Source organism: Rana temporaria, chromosome 13 (genome assembly GCF_905171775.1).
Source record: "Rana temporaria chromosome 13, aRanTem1.1, whole genome shotgun sequence".
Classification (NCBI taxonomy): domain Eukaryota; kingdom Metazoa; phylum Chordata; class Amphibia; order Anura; family Ranidae; genus Rana; species Rana temporaria.
In genome coordinates this window covers 50,422,007-50,439,296 of record NC_053501.1, presented here as the reverse complement: position 1 = coordinate 50,439,296, position 17,290 = coordinate 50,422,007, and the positions used below count along the sequence as shown (strand labels likewise).

The window sequence follows — 17,290 nt, the reverse complement described above, 5'->3', positions numbered from 1 at the left end:
AACAGGGTGAACCCCCGCTTTAACCGTGCATGTCAGAGAACAAACCAAGCCATGAAGTCCAAGGAATTGACTGTAGACCTCAGACAGGATTGTATCGAGGCACAGCTCTGGGGAAGGGTACACCAATTTCTGCAGCATTGAATGTCCCAATAAGCACAGTAGCCTCTATCTGTAAATGGAATAAGTTTGGAACCACCAGGACTTTTCCTAGAGCGGGCCACCTGGCCAAACTGAGCAATTGGGGAGGAGGCCCTAGGAAGGGAACCAAGAACCCGATGGTCATTCTGACAGAGCTCCAGCGTTTTTCTGTGGGGGGAAAGGAGAACCTTCCAGAACAACCATCTATAACACTCCACCAATCAGGCCTGTATGGTAGAGTGGCCAGACGGAAGCCACTCCTCAGTAAAAGGCACATGACAGCCCACCTGGAGCTTGCCAAAAGTCACCTGATGGACTCTCAAACCATCAGAACCCAAATTCTTTGATCTAATGAAACAAAGATTGATCTCTGTGGCCTGAATGCCAAGCATCAAGTCTGAAGGAAACCAGGCACCGCTCATCACCCGGCCAGTACCATGCCTACAGTGCAGCATGTTGTGGGGGATGTTTTTCAGTGGCAGGAACTGGGAGACTAGTCAGGATCGAGGGAAAGAAGAATGCAGCAATGTACAGAGACATCCTTGATGAAAACCTGCTTCAGAGCGATGTGGACCTCAGACGGGGCGAAGGTTCATCTTCCAACAGGACAACTACCCTAAGCACACAGCCAAGATAAAGGAGTGGCAAAGGAATAACTGTGAATGTCCTTGAGTGGCCCAGCCAGAACTCAGAATTGAATCTTATTAAACCTCTCTGGAGAGATCTGAAAATGGCTGTGGACCAATGCTTCCCATCCAAACTGATAGAGCTTGAGGGGTCCAGCAAAAAAGAATGGGAGAAACTGCCCAAAAATAGGTGTGCCAAGCTTGTAACATCATTCTCAAATTTGAGGCTGTAATTTGTGCCAAAGGTGCTTTAACAAAGTGTTGAGCAAAGGCTGTGAATACGTATGTACATGGTGTATTTTTTTTAATAAATTGGCCAAGATTTTAAAGAAAATAATGAATTTAGACCCCTTTGACACTGAGGCGCTATAACGCTAAAAATGGTGCCTGCAAAGCACCCTGAAAGGGCGGCTCCATTCACTCAAGTGTGAAAGCCAGAGGACTTTCACACTAGAGCGGTGCGCTGGCAGGACAGTAAAAAAAAGTCCTGCTAGCTGCATCTTTGAGGCGCTGTAGGAGCAGTGAATACACTGCTCCTAATGCGCCCCTGCCCATTGAAACTGCTTGACAGTACTGAGCTGCATATGACCAGGGAAAAAAAAGAACCGTACAGTGCATCCAGAAAGTATTTACAGTGCTTCACTTTTTCCACATTTTTGTTATGTTAGTCTTATTTCAAAATAGATTAACCACTTCAATACCCGCCCATTGTCATTTGACGTCCTGGGCTTTGCGGGTGGATATCTGAATATCTGAATGATGCCTGCAGCTAGAGGCATCATCCAGATATCCTTTTGTTCTGCCGGCGATTCTGCGCAACATAAGAACGCTCATAGCGGCGGTTCCGCCGCTTGATCGTTCTTACAGGCGGCGGGAGGGGACATCCTCCCGCTGCCATCCGGTGCTTCTCCGAGCTCTCCCGTGCCATCGGGGGCCCGGAGAAAGAATCGTCCGGCGCTGGCAGGAAGCATAGAGATGACTGGTGACCAGATGGTCACCAGTCATCTCTATGACCGTCGGAGGACCCGAGCGCGATGTGATGACGTCACGCCCGGGTCCCCGTAAGTAAACAAAGCCGCGATTGCGGCTAGTAAGCAACAGTATTCATGAGATCGGTGAATTTTTTTTACCAATCTCATGGTTTCCAGCCTGGAGGAGAGATGTGCGGTCTTATTGACCCCGCATCTCTCCATAAAGAGGACCTGTCACACACATTTCTTATTACAAGGGATGTTTACATTCCTTGTAATAGGAATAAAAGTGAAAAAAAAAAAAATAGAAAAGAAGTGTGAAAAAAAAAAGTAAAAGAATAAAAAATTTTTTTAAAACGCCCCTGTCCCCGGTAGCTCGCGTGCAGAAGCGAACGCACACGTAAGTCCCGCCGACATATGTGAACGCCGTTTAAACCACATATGTGAGGTATCGCCGCGTGCGTTAGAGTGCCAGCAACAAATCTAGAACTAGATCTCCTCTGTAAATCTAAACTGGTAACCTGTAAAAAAAAAAATTAAAGCGTTGCCTATGGAGATTTTTAAGTACCAAAGTTTGGCGCCATTCCATGAGTATGCACAATTTTAAAGCGTGACATGTTGGGTATCTATCTATTTACTCAGTGTAACATAATCTTTCACATTATACAAAAAAATTGGGCTAACTTTCCTGTTTTATTTTTTTAATTCATGAAACAATTTTTTTTCCAAAAAAAGGCGTTTGAAAAATGCCGTGCAAGATAAAACGTTGCAATGACCGTCGTTTTATTTCCTAGGGTGTCTGCTAAAAAAACATATAATATTTGGGGGGTTCTGCGTAATTTTGTAGCAAAAGAATGATGATTTTTACGTGTAGGAGAGAAGTGCCAGAGTAGGCCTGGTAATGAGGTGTGTGTGTATAAAAGCCCGGTATTGAAGTGGTTAAGACTCCTTTCACACTGAGGCATCGGCAGTAAAGCGCCGCTATTTTTAAAGCGGCGCTAGCGGGGGTTAAAAGCGCTCCGCTATCGCCCGAATAGCGCCGCTAAAAATGGCAGCTCTTTACCACTGACACCCCAGTGTGAAAGGGGTCTTAATCTATTTTGGAATAAGGCTCTAACATAACAAAATGTGGAAAAGGTGAAGCACTGTGAATACTTTATGGATGCACTGTAAGGTTCCCTTTTTGTCCCTTTTTTTTTTTTTTTTTTTTTTTTTTTTTCTCCCTCCCTCCCTCCCTTCCTTCCTTTTTACTAATTTAAGGGGAGTGGTTGATTGGTCACATGTTTTTAAGGCCTATATAACTTTGTGTCCCTTTTTTTTTTTTTTTTTTTTTTTTTTTTTTTTAATTGAAATTTTTAACATAAAAACATAAAAACATTTACAAAACCGTTTGCAATTCGTACATAAAATACAAAACATTCTCAAAATACACATAAATTCATACAACAACATAAAAAAAAAAAAGAGAACACATGCATATATGTGCCTGCATATGGATAACCCTCTTTAGGTAACTTTACCCCAAATCTATACCCCCCTCCCTATATAACTTTCTGTAGAACTCATTTTGAGCCTGCCACCTTTTTTTGCTTTCTGGAATTTAGACCAAGTGGAACTGGACTAAATGGTGAGTTAAAAACCAGAGTGGAAAACAGGAGGTTATAACAGGGGTCAAAGTACCTGTCTATTGTAAGCACATGAGTGCTGCAAGTGCACGTGGGCTGTCTTGAGTATTAGTTTCAAGTAGTACGTGTGTGTGTGTGTGTGTGTGTGTGTGTGTGTGTGTGTGCATGTGGGTCTGCAAGTGCACCTGTGTATTGTCTTGAGTATTAGTGTTAGGAAGCTAGTTGTTGGGTAATTTGGACAGGGTATAATCCCCAATCCTCATTAAGACCCCTTTCACACCTGAAGCGTTTTTACAGCATTTTAGCGTTTAAAAATGGCACTATTAACATGCTCTCCATGCATCTCAATGGACCCTTTCACACTGAGTCCTGCAAGCAGCATCTTTGGAACAGCTTTTGGGCGCTGAAAAAAAAACTTCCAAAAACGCCCCTCTCCATTGAAATGAATTGGAAGCGCTGTAAAAACGCCTTGCCCTTTCACACCGAGGCACTGCAAAAACACCCCTAAAACGTTAGGGTCTTAGCGGTGCTGTACCAGCGTTTTTCGGGTGCTGGCAGTGTGAAAGGGCTCTGAAAACACTCAGGCTTTCACATTGGGATTGCAGATGAGGCTTCTTTCAGGCGCTTTACAGGCTTTTCTTTATCGCCAAAGCGCCTGAAAAACGCCCCAGTGTGAAAGGGGCCTTAATTAGTAGGTACAATGCCCGGCGGGTATGGAGATGTGATTTGGTACATCTTGCAGCATGTATGCACTCCTTGATCATGCGATTGGCGTATACTGCTGTGCAAAATGTAAGCACATTGTTTCCCTGGAAGCCCTGGCTGTGAATCTGGAGAAGCAACTGTCAGCACTGAGAAGACCCTCCATACTAAAGGAGAGACGGGAACATACCCGGCAGGGACCAGTGAATGATTGATATTTTAGGATTCTGCCTTGTTTTTATATTCTGGTACGTATGTGGTTTACACAAAGATCATTCGTAATAATGTGCTCATGAACCTTCCTGGGCAAATTTATAGTTATTCGAGGGCTGAAATAATTTATCCAGGTGAAAATTCTGCAGAAAAGGGAAGGTCTACCAGTCCAAACATCTGCTCACTTGCTTACATAAACTATATGGGGAAACGCTGTTGGAAGCTGTTTTCTCTCAGGAAAGGCAGCTACCCTCACCCCCAGTCTCAACCCAAGTTTCCAGTTGTTGTGTTCCCCCTTTGTCACCTACTTCCCCCTGTTGAGAGATGAGTGGCTGTGCTAACACTTCAATCAGGAGGCTGGTCCAAAAAATAAATAAACAAAAAACCGCGCCCAATAGGTAGAAATAAAAAACTTTTTCTAAAGGAGAAAAGTTGACAAAAAGTCCAATAGAGAGTCCTTATATTGATAAGCAAAGCTCCCAATATGACAATCAATGGGTGTATTCTTGAAATAATTGCTTGTATTCTATTTGGATCTTTCAATCACCCGGTGACATATCATGCAAATCGTGAGATCCCTCCACCGAGAGTAATGAGCCTCTTACCAGATGGCAAGTAATCAGAGCAGTTGGCTATAGACCCGCCACGGCCTTTAGATTCCCAGACGTCCCAGAACAGGACCAATAGTAATCCGACTTTGGCTAAATCATTCGCTCCAATAGCGGGAGTATAAAAAAGAAAAGACGCATATAGCGTAATTCCGCTGGGTAACAAATATTTATTTAAAAAGTAATGTACTTACAACAATCAGTAGTAAAAACAGCGTGTGTTTTAAAATGCCGGCCGGCATGCAGGAGCCCTCCTCCCGAGCGTGGTGACGTCCAAAAAATGATTTGCAACCTGAAGCGAGTGCATGTAGATGGGAAATTGCTGAAAAAAGCTAGACTGAGGATTTTGTACTGGGGTGGGCAAAGATGGGAAACTGAGACTAGTCCTAATCGGGTCTGACTTGCTTTTAAAGGACCTTGCACGGTAGTGGGCAGATCCATAGCTGCTATTCGGTCCAATAGCAACTTTTGAATCTGCTCACTGCAGTACGCTGCCAATTAAGTAAGGCAGACCTGATGGGGGAAACTATTCTCTCAGTTCCCCACCAGGCTCCACCCGCTCATTGACAAGTCAGTTCTCAAATGTAGGCATTGCCATCACCCTGTTTTTTACAATTCCCTTTCGGCCAGAGAATATCTTGGCCAACAACTGAATGGAATTGTAGAAAGAAATGTTTGGATAGCCGCACTCTGGAAAAACCTTCTCGGTTGTCTTTGAGCCCTGGTTCACACTGGGCTGCGGGAGTGAAGCCGTGCGAGTTCAGCTGAACTCGCACGATTTCACTCCCGCCGGCAGTCCCGATTTCGGCCGCGATTTAAGAGACATCTGTGCAGGTTTCTGCACAGATGTCTATGTAAATCGCGGCCCGAAATCGCAAAAAGTAGTACAAGAACTACTTTTTGAAATCGGTGCAGCGCCGCAGATGCGGCGTCGCACCGATTAGGACGGCGCCATTGCCGACAATTGGCGGCATTTGAGATGCGATTTCACATGTGAAATCGCATCTCAAATCGAATGAAATCGCACCCAGTGTGAACCTGGGCTTATTGATAAAAGTATTCAAACACCACACATCACAGCAAAGACAGGGACATACAGCTGACGTTTCACACTACAATCAGTGCTTACTCATAGCTCTTGCTCATAGCCGGCACCTGGGTTTCTCTGAGAGGATACGGATTCATCCACATACCTAATTGGAGCGGTGACTGTCTTCTCTCAACAACTGAATGGAGCCAGGGATAGAGGACTGTGCGGGAAGCTGTCACATACATGAGTTTCCTAACACGGGCACGACTCTCTGAGTACCAGTGTTCCTCTGTACGCCAGTTCAGTGTTTATCTTTTAGTACTGCCAGTTTCCTAATCTGAGAACTGGCAGTAATTCTTTAAGAATTTGCTGCTGCCATAGTCACAGATTGTTAAAGCGGGAGTTCACCCATTAATATATTTTTTTAAACAATCCCCTTAGCTTCATGCTCGTTTTGTCTAGGGGAATCGGCTATTTGTTTTAAAATATGAGCTGTACTTACCGTTTTCGAGATGCATCTTCTCCGTCGGCTTCCGGGTATGGGTCTTCGGGAGCGGGCGTTCCTTCTTGATTGACAGTCTTCCGGGAGGCTTCCGACGGTCGCATCCATCGCGTCACTAGTAGCCGAAAGAAGCTGAACGTCGGTGCGGCTCTATACTGCGCCTGCGCACCAACGTTCGGCTTCTTTCGGAAAATCGTGACGCGATGGATGCGACCGTCGGAAGCCTCTCAGAAGACGGTCAATCAAAATAGGAACGCCCAGTCCCGCAGCCCATACCCGGAAGCGACGGAGAGGATGCATCTCGTAAACCGTAAGTACAGCTCATATTTTAAAACAAATAGCCGATTCCCCTAGACAAAACGAGCATGAAGCTAAGGGGAAAAGGTATATTGTACCGGTGAACCTCCGCTTTAAAGTAACGGTAGTAAGAACTGCCTGGATTTGCTGCATATGTCGCTATTGTTATGGACACTAGAGTAAATGCTTAGGCTCAGGTAGTTCTTGAATTAATTACCTCCAGAAAAGTACTAATAGGGCTGTTTTAGGTTCCCCTAATGGCGTTTTACCAAACGAAATGTCGTTCTGTTGGGGTTTAGTAGTTCTTTGTCGGTTCTGATTATTCACACGTACACATGGCAGTGGTCCAGTGATGAATCCAATCTTCCTCTGATGCGGTATAGGTACTTTAACCACTTCCCGCCCGGCCTATAGCCGATTTACGTCCGGGAAGTGGTTTTGAAATCCTGACTGGACGTCCTGCAGGATTTCATGCCGGGCGCACAGCGCGGCGACCGGTGATGCGGGATGTCAGTCTGACACCCTGCATCTCCGATTTCGGTAAAGAGCCTCCGGCGGAGGCTCTTTACCACGTGATCAGGCGTGTCCAACCACGGCTGATCACGATGTAAACAGGAAGAGCCGTTGATGGCTCTTCCTCACTTGCGTCTGACAGACGCAAGCCGATCGGCGGCTCTCCTGACGGGGGGTTCGCGCTGATTGTTTATCAGCGCAGCCCCCCCTTGGATCGCCACCCTGGACCACCAGGGAAGGGCGAACAACAAAAAAATGAGGGAAAAAAAAAAACACAAAAAAAAAAAGATGCCCATCTGTGCCACCCATAAGTATCCATCAGTGCCGCCTATGTGTGCCCATCAGTGCCGCCTATGTGTGCCCATCAGTGCCGCCTATGAGTGCCCATCAGTGCTGCATACCAGTGCCACCTCATCTGTGCCCGTCAGTACTACCTCATCGATGTCCATCAGTGCCATCTCATCGGTGCCCATCAGTGCCGCCATATCAGTGCCCGTAATTGAAAGAGAAAACGTACTTATTTACAAAAAAATTAACCGAAAAAAATGAAAACGTTATTTTTTTTCAAAATTTTTAGTCTTTTTTTAGTTGTTGCGCAAAAAAATAATAATCGCAGAGGTGATCAAATACCACCAAAAGAAAGCTCTATTTGTGGGGGAAAAAGGACGCCAATTTTGTTTGGGTACAGTGTAGCATGACCGCGCAATTGCCATTCAAAGTGCTGAAAGCTGAAAATTGGCTTGGGCGGGAAGGTGCGTAAGTGCCCTGTATGGAAGTGGTTAAGAAAGTATAGCTAAATATTGAAAATATGGGTGCTTAAATAATACCAATTTTTTTTTTTTTCATTGGTCTTTAGCAAAAAAAAAATTAAAATCCATGCAAAATGTGCCTGCTGAGCAGTCCAGACGTTGTTGAACAGTTTTTTTATTTATTTTTTTCAGCTTTTCCTTGGCTAGTGAGTGTCTGCTATCCCAGAATATGTTTGTATTTCTGTGATGTGATATTAGTCGTGCAGTTTGGATGCTTGATAGGGAAGCAAAATAGACTAACATTCTTATTAGAAAATGTGCCCTAAGGCTGTTCTTTTCTGAGCATTCCAAGTTTTATGATCTTTCATCAGTCAATAGAAGTCCTCCTGTTTTTGTTTATTATTTTTAAAAGTGGTTGGAAACCCAGTAAAGTGGCTAGGCTCATGTAATACATGAGAGACAGAGATAGAACAAATGCTCCTGCATAAGTTGTACCTGTTTAGTTGCAGTCTTTTCCCTTCGACATCCGTTCAAAGTCCAGAATTTATCAAGCTTATCTGGGCTGTCAGAAAAGGGGCGGGAGATAAACTACACATTGGTCGCACTGAAGAGACCTATGATTGGAGTGAAGGGATACACCCCACTTCACACAGCATACAGGAACACGACTGTAAGTCAACTGGGGAGCGCTCTCCCCCATCAGGAAAACTTGGCCGAAGTGACTCCTACAGATAGAGGAACAAAGCCGCAGACAGAAATTACACTTGGTGCTTTTAATTGCTGCAAGTACACACTATAGAAAGATATGCCTTGTTCAAATTTCATGTCTGAGAAGGGAGCACCCCACCATGCCATCATCCAAATGTTAGAGAAAAAGGATTGAAAGAGTAGCTTAGGACTCTCTCAAAGAAAAGGGTATTCCCACTATCTGGATTCTTAAGGCCCCCCTACCCTATCAGGTGTTTTGGCTTGGCTCCGTTGGTGGTCTCCCAGGTGGGGAATACCCAATATACTATTACAAGGCTTCCTTATCCTTTATCTGGTGGCTGGCAAACTCTATTCAAGATTACTCAGAGGCAGCTCCGTCTTTGAGGGGTGTTTGATACTATCTATGATACTCATAGTTGGATTCCTGTGCCTGACTTACCCACCCGCCACACTGAGCTCTGACTGATATTTAATATTTTACTTTTGATGGTTTTCTTGGTCACCCTGGAGGGTGGATCTCCGCCGGTCCAGGTGTCCTATTTGGGATTTGAACGCCTTTTAATACTTGGATTCCCGCTCTTTTGGAGCGCTGACTTTGCTCTCCCTGTGTTGTGTGGTCTCACCCATTACCTGATCTTCAAGGTCAATCAGCACCTACCCAGTATGTTTTGAAGAAGTAATTAGGTGCAAAACACGTTGACAAGCAAGTATGGAGAAGTTCATGGACCTGTCCTTTTGATAATTATTATCTACACCTCTTTTCTGCATGTTGATGGAATTTTCACTATTTCAATTAAAGAATCCATGACTCCATGTCTGTAATTGGGTATCTGTTGACCCTTTCTTCTAGTAGAGGGTGGTGTTTTTGTTTTATATGTGTGGTTTTAACATTTTTGTAATAGAACTATTTCTTATACTTACTGCCTCGTGTTGTGCCCATATTTCATGGTTGGTGTTTACAACCACTTTTAAGATGGCCTATATTAAAAAAGACCCTGTCCTCTACCTCCCTGCCTTCCTACAGTTCCGACATTATTCTGCTTCCACCTTAACTTCCGGGTCACTTGACTAGTGATTGTGGGAAGATCTATAATCTGTTAATATTGCATCTCATCTTGGGAATCTCTTCACTGCATATCTCTCCAATGGGGGCACAGAGTGTGGTCAAACGCACAGTAAATTATTTTCTGTGTGCCAATTAACCTACCAGTGGGTCTAGAGTGTTGGGAGTATATGTCTGTAGACCGGAAGTAAATAAAAAGCTAGAAACTATATATATATATATATATATATATATATATATATATATATATATATATATATACACACACACACTTTTAATTTTAAAAATATTGTTTTCAAGACTGGTTTTATTTACAGTCTAATCTTAGTTTTGATGTGTTCTTCAGGTTGTCAAAGATGAACAAACTTCGTCAGAGTTTTCGGCGGAAGAAAGATGTGTATGTTCCAGAGGCTAGCCGACCCCATCAGTGGCAAACAGATGAAGAATCTGTCAGGATTGCAAAATGTAGCTTTCAAGTTAAGGTAATTGCACCGTATATTCTTAGTAGATTGATACATTGGGGTTGATTTACTAAAAGTGGAGTGTGCAAAATCTAGTACAGCTCTGCATGGAAACCAATCCGCTTCCAGGTTTTATTTTATTTTTTGTCAAAGCCTAACTGAACAAGCTGAAGTTAGAAGCAGGCTAACATGCAAAGCTGCACCAGATTATGCACTCTACTTATTAAATCAACCCAATTTTGTGCATTCTATATACTTTACTTGCATTCACAGGAGAATCCTCGTAACCAGAGCATACATTTGACTGTTTTCTTATTTGTTTTACTTCTACTGGGTTCACTATATAAACTGTCTTGTTTCCACAGGTAGACCCCTCTTTGTGGTTTGCCCTGAGGAAATGAAAATGCTGTTTAAATATTATTATTATTATTATTATTATTATTATTATTATTATTATTATTATTATTATTTATTTATTTTTTTTTATTTTTTTTTTGTACTGAAGCTATACTAAAGATACCTCCCCGTCAAAGTAAAAAAATTTGCATGAATGTGCATGCAAGGCATAAAGTTGCCTTGCTTTTAGATCAGTGCACTGCATGCAGAATTTTCAGACATGAAAAAAGTAGTACAGATCGTGCTTAACTGCTCAAATACTGTGTGGAAGCATGTGATTTTCTTTAAAAAATAAAAGAAATATGGAATTTTAATATTTTAATTCTGTACAGTACACAGACATAGACCATGGGTTATGGCTTGTACCGTCAGGTGACTGTACACTGGCAAAGCTCTTGAGTACAAACCCCCTTGAGCTGCCTCCCCTCCCTCACTCCTGTGCATCCTCAGTTTTGTTCTAGTGCGGGCATCACTAAATGTGTACCGGGGCACTCTTCCATCCGGACCGCAGCGGTACCGCCATTTAGGAACCTTTTCTTCTCCTGCATTCGCTTTGTAATTCCTCAGAGCTGACAGCGGGACGCGGGACAGTTCTGGGTGGAGGGCGGAGCTGCTCGATGTTAAACAGGTGATTGGCTGCTAGGACTGTCCTTCATACCAGCAGCCAATCGCCTGTTTTGTTACCATGGGCAGCTCGGCCCTTCATCCCGAACTGTCCCACCTCCATACATACATGCTTTGCCAGTGCCTCCCTTTCAATCTTTCTTTCTTTCTGTGTAAGGTGGACAGTGAGGGGGTTGAAGTTGAGAGCTAACAACTGAATGTGGGTGGAGGATGCCAAGCATTGCAAGGATGTGGGATGAGTGGTTGAGGACATCAAAGTGGGGGAGCTAAGGACTGGAGTGTGGGGGTGCTGGGCTGAAGACATTTAAAGTGGAGTTTCCATCCCAAAAATATTTTTTCATTATTGTGCTCATTAGACCTAAAAAAAAAAAAGAGAAAACATATATTTTTTTTTTTTTTACTCAGTTGGAAATGCCTGTTGCTATGCGATCCCACAAAATCTGCCTTTGGATCCACCTAGGATTCTGACATCTCCCTCTAATGCTCCTGGGAAATGTGTGTCATCATTTCCCAGGATGCAGTGTGCTGTCCAATTATCACTCCCCATCCAAGACTTCCAGGAAGTAAGTGCTTGTGAGCTTCACAATGCCCACAAGCAAAATGACAACGGTGTGGACATAGTTATTCAAAAAAGATAGTTTATAAAACTATGTGGAGCGGCGGCGGATTGTAAAATAGTAATTATGAAAGGACATACATTTAAAAAATGCTAATTGTGGTTGGAACCCCGCTTTAAAGTGGGAGACTGAGGACTGGAGTGTGATGGGGTGGGGGGGGGGGGGGGGGGGGAGGTTACATTAGGGAAACCGAGGACTGTCATGTGGGGGGGGGGGCTGAGGACATTAACGTGGAGGGGGAGGAATGTAATGGGGGGGGGGGGCTGAGGACAGTGATGTGGAGGGGCTGAGGACTGTAACGTGTGGGGGGGGACTGAAGACAGTGATGTAGGGTTATGATGTAAATAAGGGCAGGGGACAGTACTGTTAATGGGGGTTGATGTTAAGGACGTGAGAGGACACTACTGTGGAAAAAGTGGAGGGGGATGATATAAAGGGGGAGCTAAGGACACTTATCAAGAGTGGATCTTCATGTGAAGGTGGAGGGGACTGTTGTGTGCACTGGGGACTGAGAATGGCAATATAAGAATAGGTTAAGATATGTGCATGTGCATTGGGTGCACATGCCGTGGGTGGATCAGCCCATTTAGTGGGCTGCAGTAACCAAGAGAAATAAGTCCTTGACATTTTTATTTTTAGTTTTATTGGAGAACCTTTAGCGATTAACTCCTCTTTCACTTCACTATGTTGAGGCTTTACTAGTGGCCGCCACACAAATTTTCAGGATGGCTTTGCGTTCCATGAATGCATATATGTTTATGGTCCAAGTTGCATACAAAAGACATCTCATTAAGGGAGGCTGTATTTTTGGTGAAGCTTTTGAAGACATTATTAGAGGCGTTGCTGAAAAAAGGACATTGCTAAGGTCCCCTCAAAAACCTCTACCCTCGCTAAGTGTAGAGCACTTGGGTTTCCAGAAATCATGACTTTGAAGTTGCTAAACTGCCGCAAAATAACTCATGCCTACTTTCTGGAAATTGTCCAATTCCTGCATTGACATTATGGGTCAATGCAGTTATTGATATCTTGATAATGGAAACACGTCTAACATTAGATTCCAGGGACAAGTTTAAAGATTTACAGTTATCCTGGATTCAATTCTCATCCTCCAAATCCATGAAATGGAAAATGTAACTCCTTTTTCTCCTTTTTTTTTTTCTCTTTTTTTTTTCTCCTTTTTTTAATCAATGACTAAATCATCCTGACCAATTTTTAAATCCTCACAGCATTAGCTCCTGAATCAGGACTTTTTACTTTCTCTTCTGAGTTGATCACTAGGTTGACTCCTCTCGAACAGGAACAACCATAGATGGACCGAAATTCAGCTGAACCAGCTGATTTGGCAGCCATCTATGGCTAACTTTAGTTATTGCTTTTGTGAAGAAACAAATTCTAGATTTGTCTTTTCTAATAATTACATTTTGCACTACATTAAATCGGCATGAATGCATTACTCTGCATACTTTTTATACCTTCCGTAGGTCTTATTTCAAACATTTCACATGGATGAATACATATTGCATGGGTGATATTTTTCAGTTATTTCTCTGTCCCATTCCTTCATTGCTAGTTTGATACTAGTTTATGGCATTTTATTTTATGTACTGATCTGAATTAAGTCCATTTTTTTTTTTTTTTTATTGGATTGTGCACACAGCCACAAATGTTGGTAAACTAGTACTGCATTCAGATCACAAAAAAAATCTGCAATACTGGTGTATATATTTTTATACATATACAGTATGTGTGTTTTCTATTCTGGGAGCTTAAAGTGGAGGTCCGCCTAAAAAATAAATAAGGCCAGCAGCTACAAATACTGCTGCTGACTTCTAATAAATGGATACTTACCTGTCCAGGGTGCCCGCGATGTCAGCAGCCGATCTATCTCTCGGTGAGGGAATCGGAAAGTGAAGCGTTGCGGCGTCACTTCCCGATTCCCTACTGCGCATGCGTGAGTCGCGCCGCGGGTCCTCACTGGTCCCTGCCGTCTTCTGGGACCTGTGTGTTTCCCAGAAGACAGTGGAGGGGGGCATGGCGTGTTTTTTTTTTTTCTGTAAAAATGCTCTAATGTCAACACGTCGCCAGAGTTTTTCAACATTTTTGATCCATAGGAAAACAAAAAGCTAAAAAGACGCTATTGCAAAAACGATGAAAAACTTACTGCAGAGCTACTGACCACAGTTTATCATGGCTGTGGAGCCCCAACACCATAGTCAATTTACGTGCCTTAGTAGTCTGCAGCTCTCCTGTCCTCTGCCTGCTCCCCTCTCTGCCTACCTGCTGTGTCAAGTGCCTGCCCCTCCACTCCAGCTGCTGAAATTCCTTTTAATAACTTGTATTATCCTCTTTGTTTCCTAATGATATGTGCTCCTGTCTGTGTTTTTATTAAAAAAAAAATGCCGCCTATACCTGATTAGAGCGGCACCCATGTGACCGACCGGCCGGCCGACTCCTCTCGACTACATCAGCGCAGGAATCTGTGCCCCACCTGCTGCAGCTGGCAGACGGGGAGAGGAGAGAGCCGGCTGGACACGTGAGCGCAGAGCGACGCTCTAAATTTAGGTATAGCCGGCACTTTTTTTATAAAACAGACAGGAGCACATATTGGGAAACAGAGGATTATATGAAGTTATCAGAGTGGGTTAACAACCACTTTAAATTAAACATGGAGTTAAAGGGGTTGTAAGGGAAAAAAATGTTTTCCCTAAATTGCTTCCTTTACCTTAGTGCAGTCCTCCTTCACTTACCTCATCCTTCCATTTTGCTTTTAAATGTCCTTATTTCTTCTGAGAAATCCTCACTTCCTGTTCTTCTGTCTGTAACTCCACACCGCAATGCAAGGCTTTTCTTCCTGGTGTGGAGAAAGCCTCTTGAGGGGGGAGAGGGCGAGCAGGAGTGTCAGGACGCCCACTAACACACAGCTCCTTTCTCTATCTGCAAAGTAGAGTGTCCTGACTTGCCCACTCGCCCCCTCCCCCCTCAAGAGGCTTTCTCCACACCAGGGAGAAAGCCTTGCATTACGGTGTTGAGTTACAGACAGAAGAACAGGAAGTGAGGATTTACGGACATTTTAAAAGCAAAATCGAAGGATGAGGTAAGTGGAGGACTGCACCAAGGTAAAGGAAGCTATTTAGGGAAAAAAATGTTTTTCCTTTACAACCCCTTTAGTGTTTAAACAGGAGAGGGAAAATTTGAGACGTTAATTTAGGGTCTACATACACTTTAAAGCTGAATAAAATGTTTTATTTTCACAGAATTTATTTCTTTCAGACACTAACCATACTTTTTATCCTTCTCCTTTAGTACCTAGGACACGTGGAAGTGGATGAATCCCGGGGCATGCACATTTGTGAAGATGCAGTAAAAAGATTAAAATCGGTATGTATTTTGTGTGTTACATTTGTGTGATTTATTTATTTTTTAACATTTGGTTAACTTTTATTTTAAGACAGTTGTCCTTAGTATTTAAAAAGGCAAAGAAATTGGGTGTGCAAACTGAATCCATTAGAGCCAGTTCACACAGGGGCGACTCGTCATGCGACTCAGCCGCCTGACAAGTCGCGTTCTGATCAATGGAACCATTCTAATACGAGCGACTCAAGTCGCTCCGACTTAGAAAAAGGTTCTTGTGCGACTTTGGGAGCGACTTGCATTGACTTCAATACAAAAGTCATTTTGCAAGTCGTCTTGCCAAGTCGCCCCCAAAGTCGTGCCTCCCCTGTGAGAACCGGCTCTCAAGGGCTGTTTTTTAAAAAAAATCTCCTGTGCAGGTGTAATGTGCATATAATCCACATAACTCGTACAGTGTTTGTCTATGGGCAAAAATATACTGCAGCTGTGGCTGCAGTATAAAAAGCTTATTCTCTACAGCCGTAGATCTAATATATGGCTATGTGCAAGAACCTTAAGGGCCCTTTCACACGGGCGGACGAACGGACCGTTTTTTACAAGTCCGTTCACGGAAGATCCGCTTTTTCATACGGAAGAAAACCCTATTTTTCTTCCGTCTGGCGGATCGGATGAATACGGACACACGGTCCGTATTCATCCGATTCCCCATAGGGGAGAGCGGAGGAAAGACAGGGCGGTCTCTGCACAGTGTGCGGGGACCGCCCTGTCCGCCGACAGCTCAGCTGGGATTTACGGATGATCCCCGCTGAGCAGACGGACACACACGGGGCGGATCAATACGGATCCGCTCCGTGTGAAAGGGCCCTTACTGTCTTAAGTGTAGGGTGGTTGTTAATTATGAGAGTTCATTTAATCTTTTAGAAAAAGGCATTCTGGTGTATGGCATGGAAGTAACAGTGGTGCTTCAATTACCATTAAATTTCCTATACTTTTGGCTGCTAGCTTGCGATAAGTAAGCCACCCCAATATGTCTCTAACGTGATTCTGCTTAAAGCCGCAAAAGAAAAAAACTTAGTGATGTTTAACCACTTCAGCCCTAGAAGGATTTTATATATAAAAGGAGATATATATATAAAACTATATTTTGTACTTTTTGCTGTAATATCCCCCAAAAAATAAAAATGTCTTCATCAGTCTAAGCCGATATGTATTCTTGTACATATTTGTGGTAAAAGAAATCGCAAATAAGCGTATATTGCTTGGTTTGTGCAAAAGTTATAGTGTCTACAGAGAAGGGGATAGATTTGTCTTATTTTTTTTTTTTTAATGGCAATCTTTATCAGGACTGCGGCGGACAGATCGGACATTTGACTTTTTTTTGGGACCATTGACATTTGTGCAGCGATCCAAGCTAAAAATTAGTTGATGATTACTGTATAAATGTCACTAACAGGGAAGGGGTTAACACTAGGGGTTGATCAAGGGGTTAACTGTTCCCTCAGTGTGTTCTAACTGTAAGGGGGGATGGGGCTGCCTGGGGGAGGAGACTATCATTGTTCTGATATACTGGAACACTAGGGTGCCGAAATAATCGATGCATGAAACCGGGGAAATCAAGTACTGGGATGATGCCCGCAGCTGCAGGCATCATCCCGGTACCATTTATTGAGCTGGCGGTTGGCTTTCCAGTGTTAACAACCAATGCGGCTAAACGCCTTACCCCCCCCCTCCTGCCGCTCTGACCGGCCTCCCGATCCACGAGCCCCTACTTCCGGTGTCTAGAGACAGACTGGAACGAAGCATATGCCAGTCTGTATGTAAACATGAAAGCGACGTCCCTTCTGGTTTACTCGGCTGGCAATTGCCGTTTTTGGCGATCTGAATACTTTGAAGTGCAAAGGAGGGATTTGGAGTCTTTTTAGACCCCAGATCCCTCCATAGAGAGTACTTGTCACCACCTATTACTGTCACAAGGGATGTTTACATGCCTTGTCACAGCAATAGAAGTGATCAAACATTTTTTTTTTTTTTTTAAACGCCCCTGTCCCCGCCAGCTGTCGCAGCAAAGAAAACACATACTCAAGTCGTGCCAGCAT

General features: G+C 43.5%; 1 protein-coding gene across 4 annotated transcripts in view; it reads left to right on the top strand.

Annotated features, from left to right (window-relative positions):
* NUMB (NUMB endocytic adaptor protein) overlaps window positions 1-17,290 on the top strand; it is a 157,522-nt gene that overhangs the window by 79,589 nt on the left and 60,643 nt on the right. For all 4 annotated transcript variants that reach the window (XM_040333588.1, XM_040333589.1, XM_040333586.1 and 1 more), the window contains exons 3-4: window positions 10,092-10,227; window positions 15,147-15,221. In XM_040333588.1, coding sequence (XP_040189522.1) covers window positions 10,102-10,227; window positions 15,147-15,221 — 201 coding nt within the window. In that variant the 5' untranslated portion in view covers window positions 10,092-10,101. The remainder of the gene's footprint in view (window positions 1-10,091; window positions 10,228-15,146; window positions 15,222-17,290) is intronic.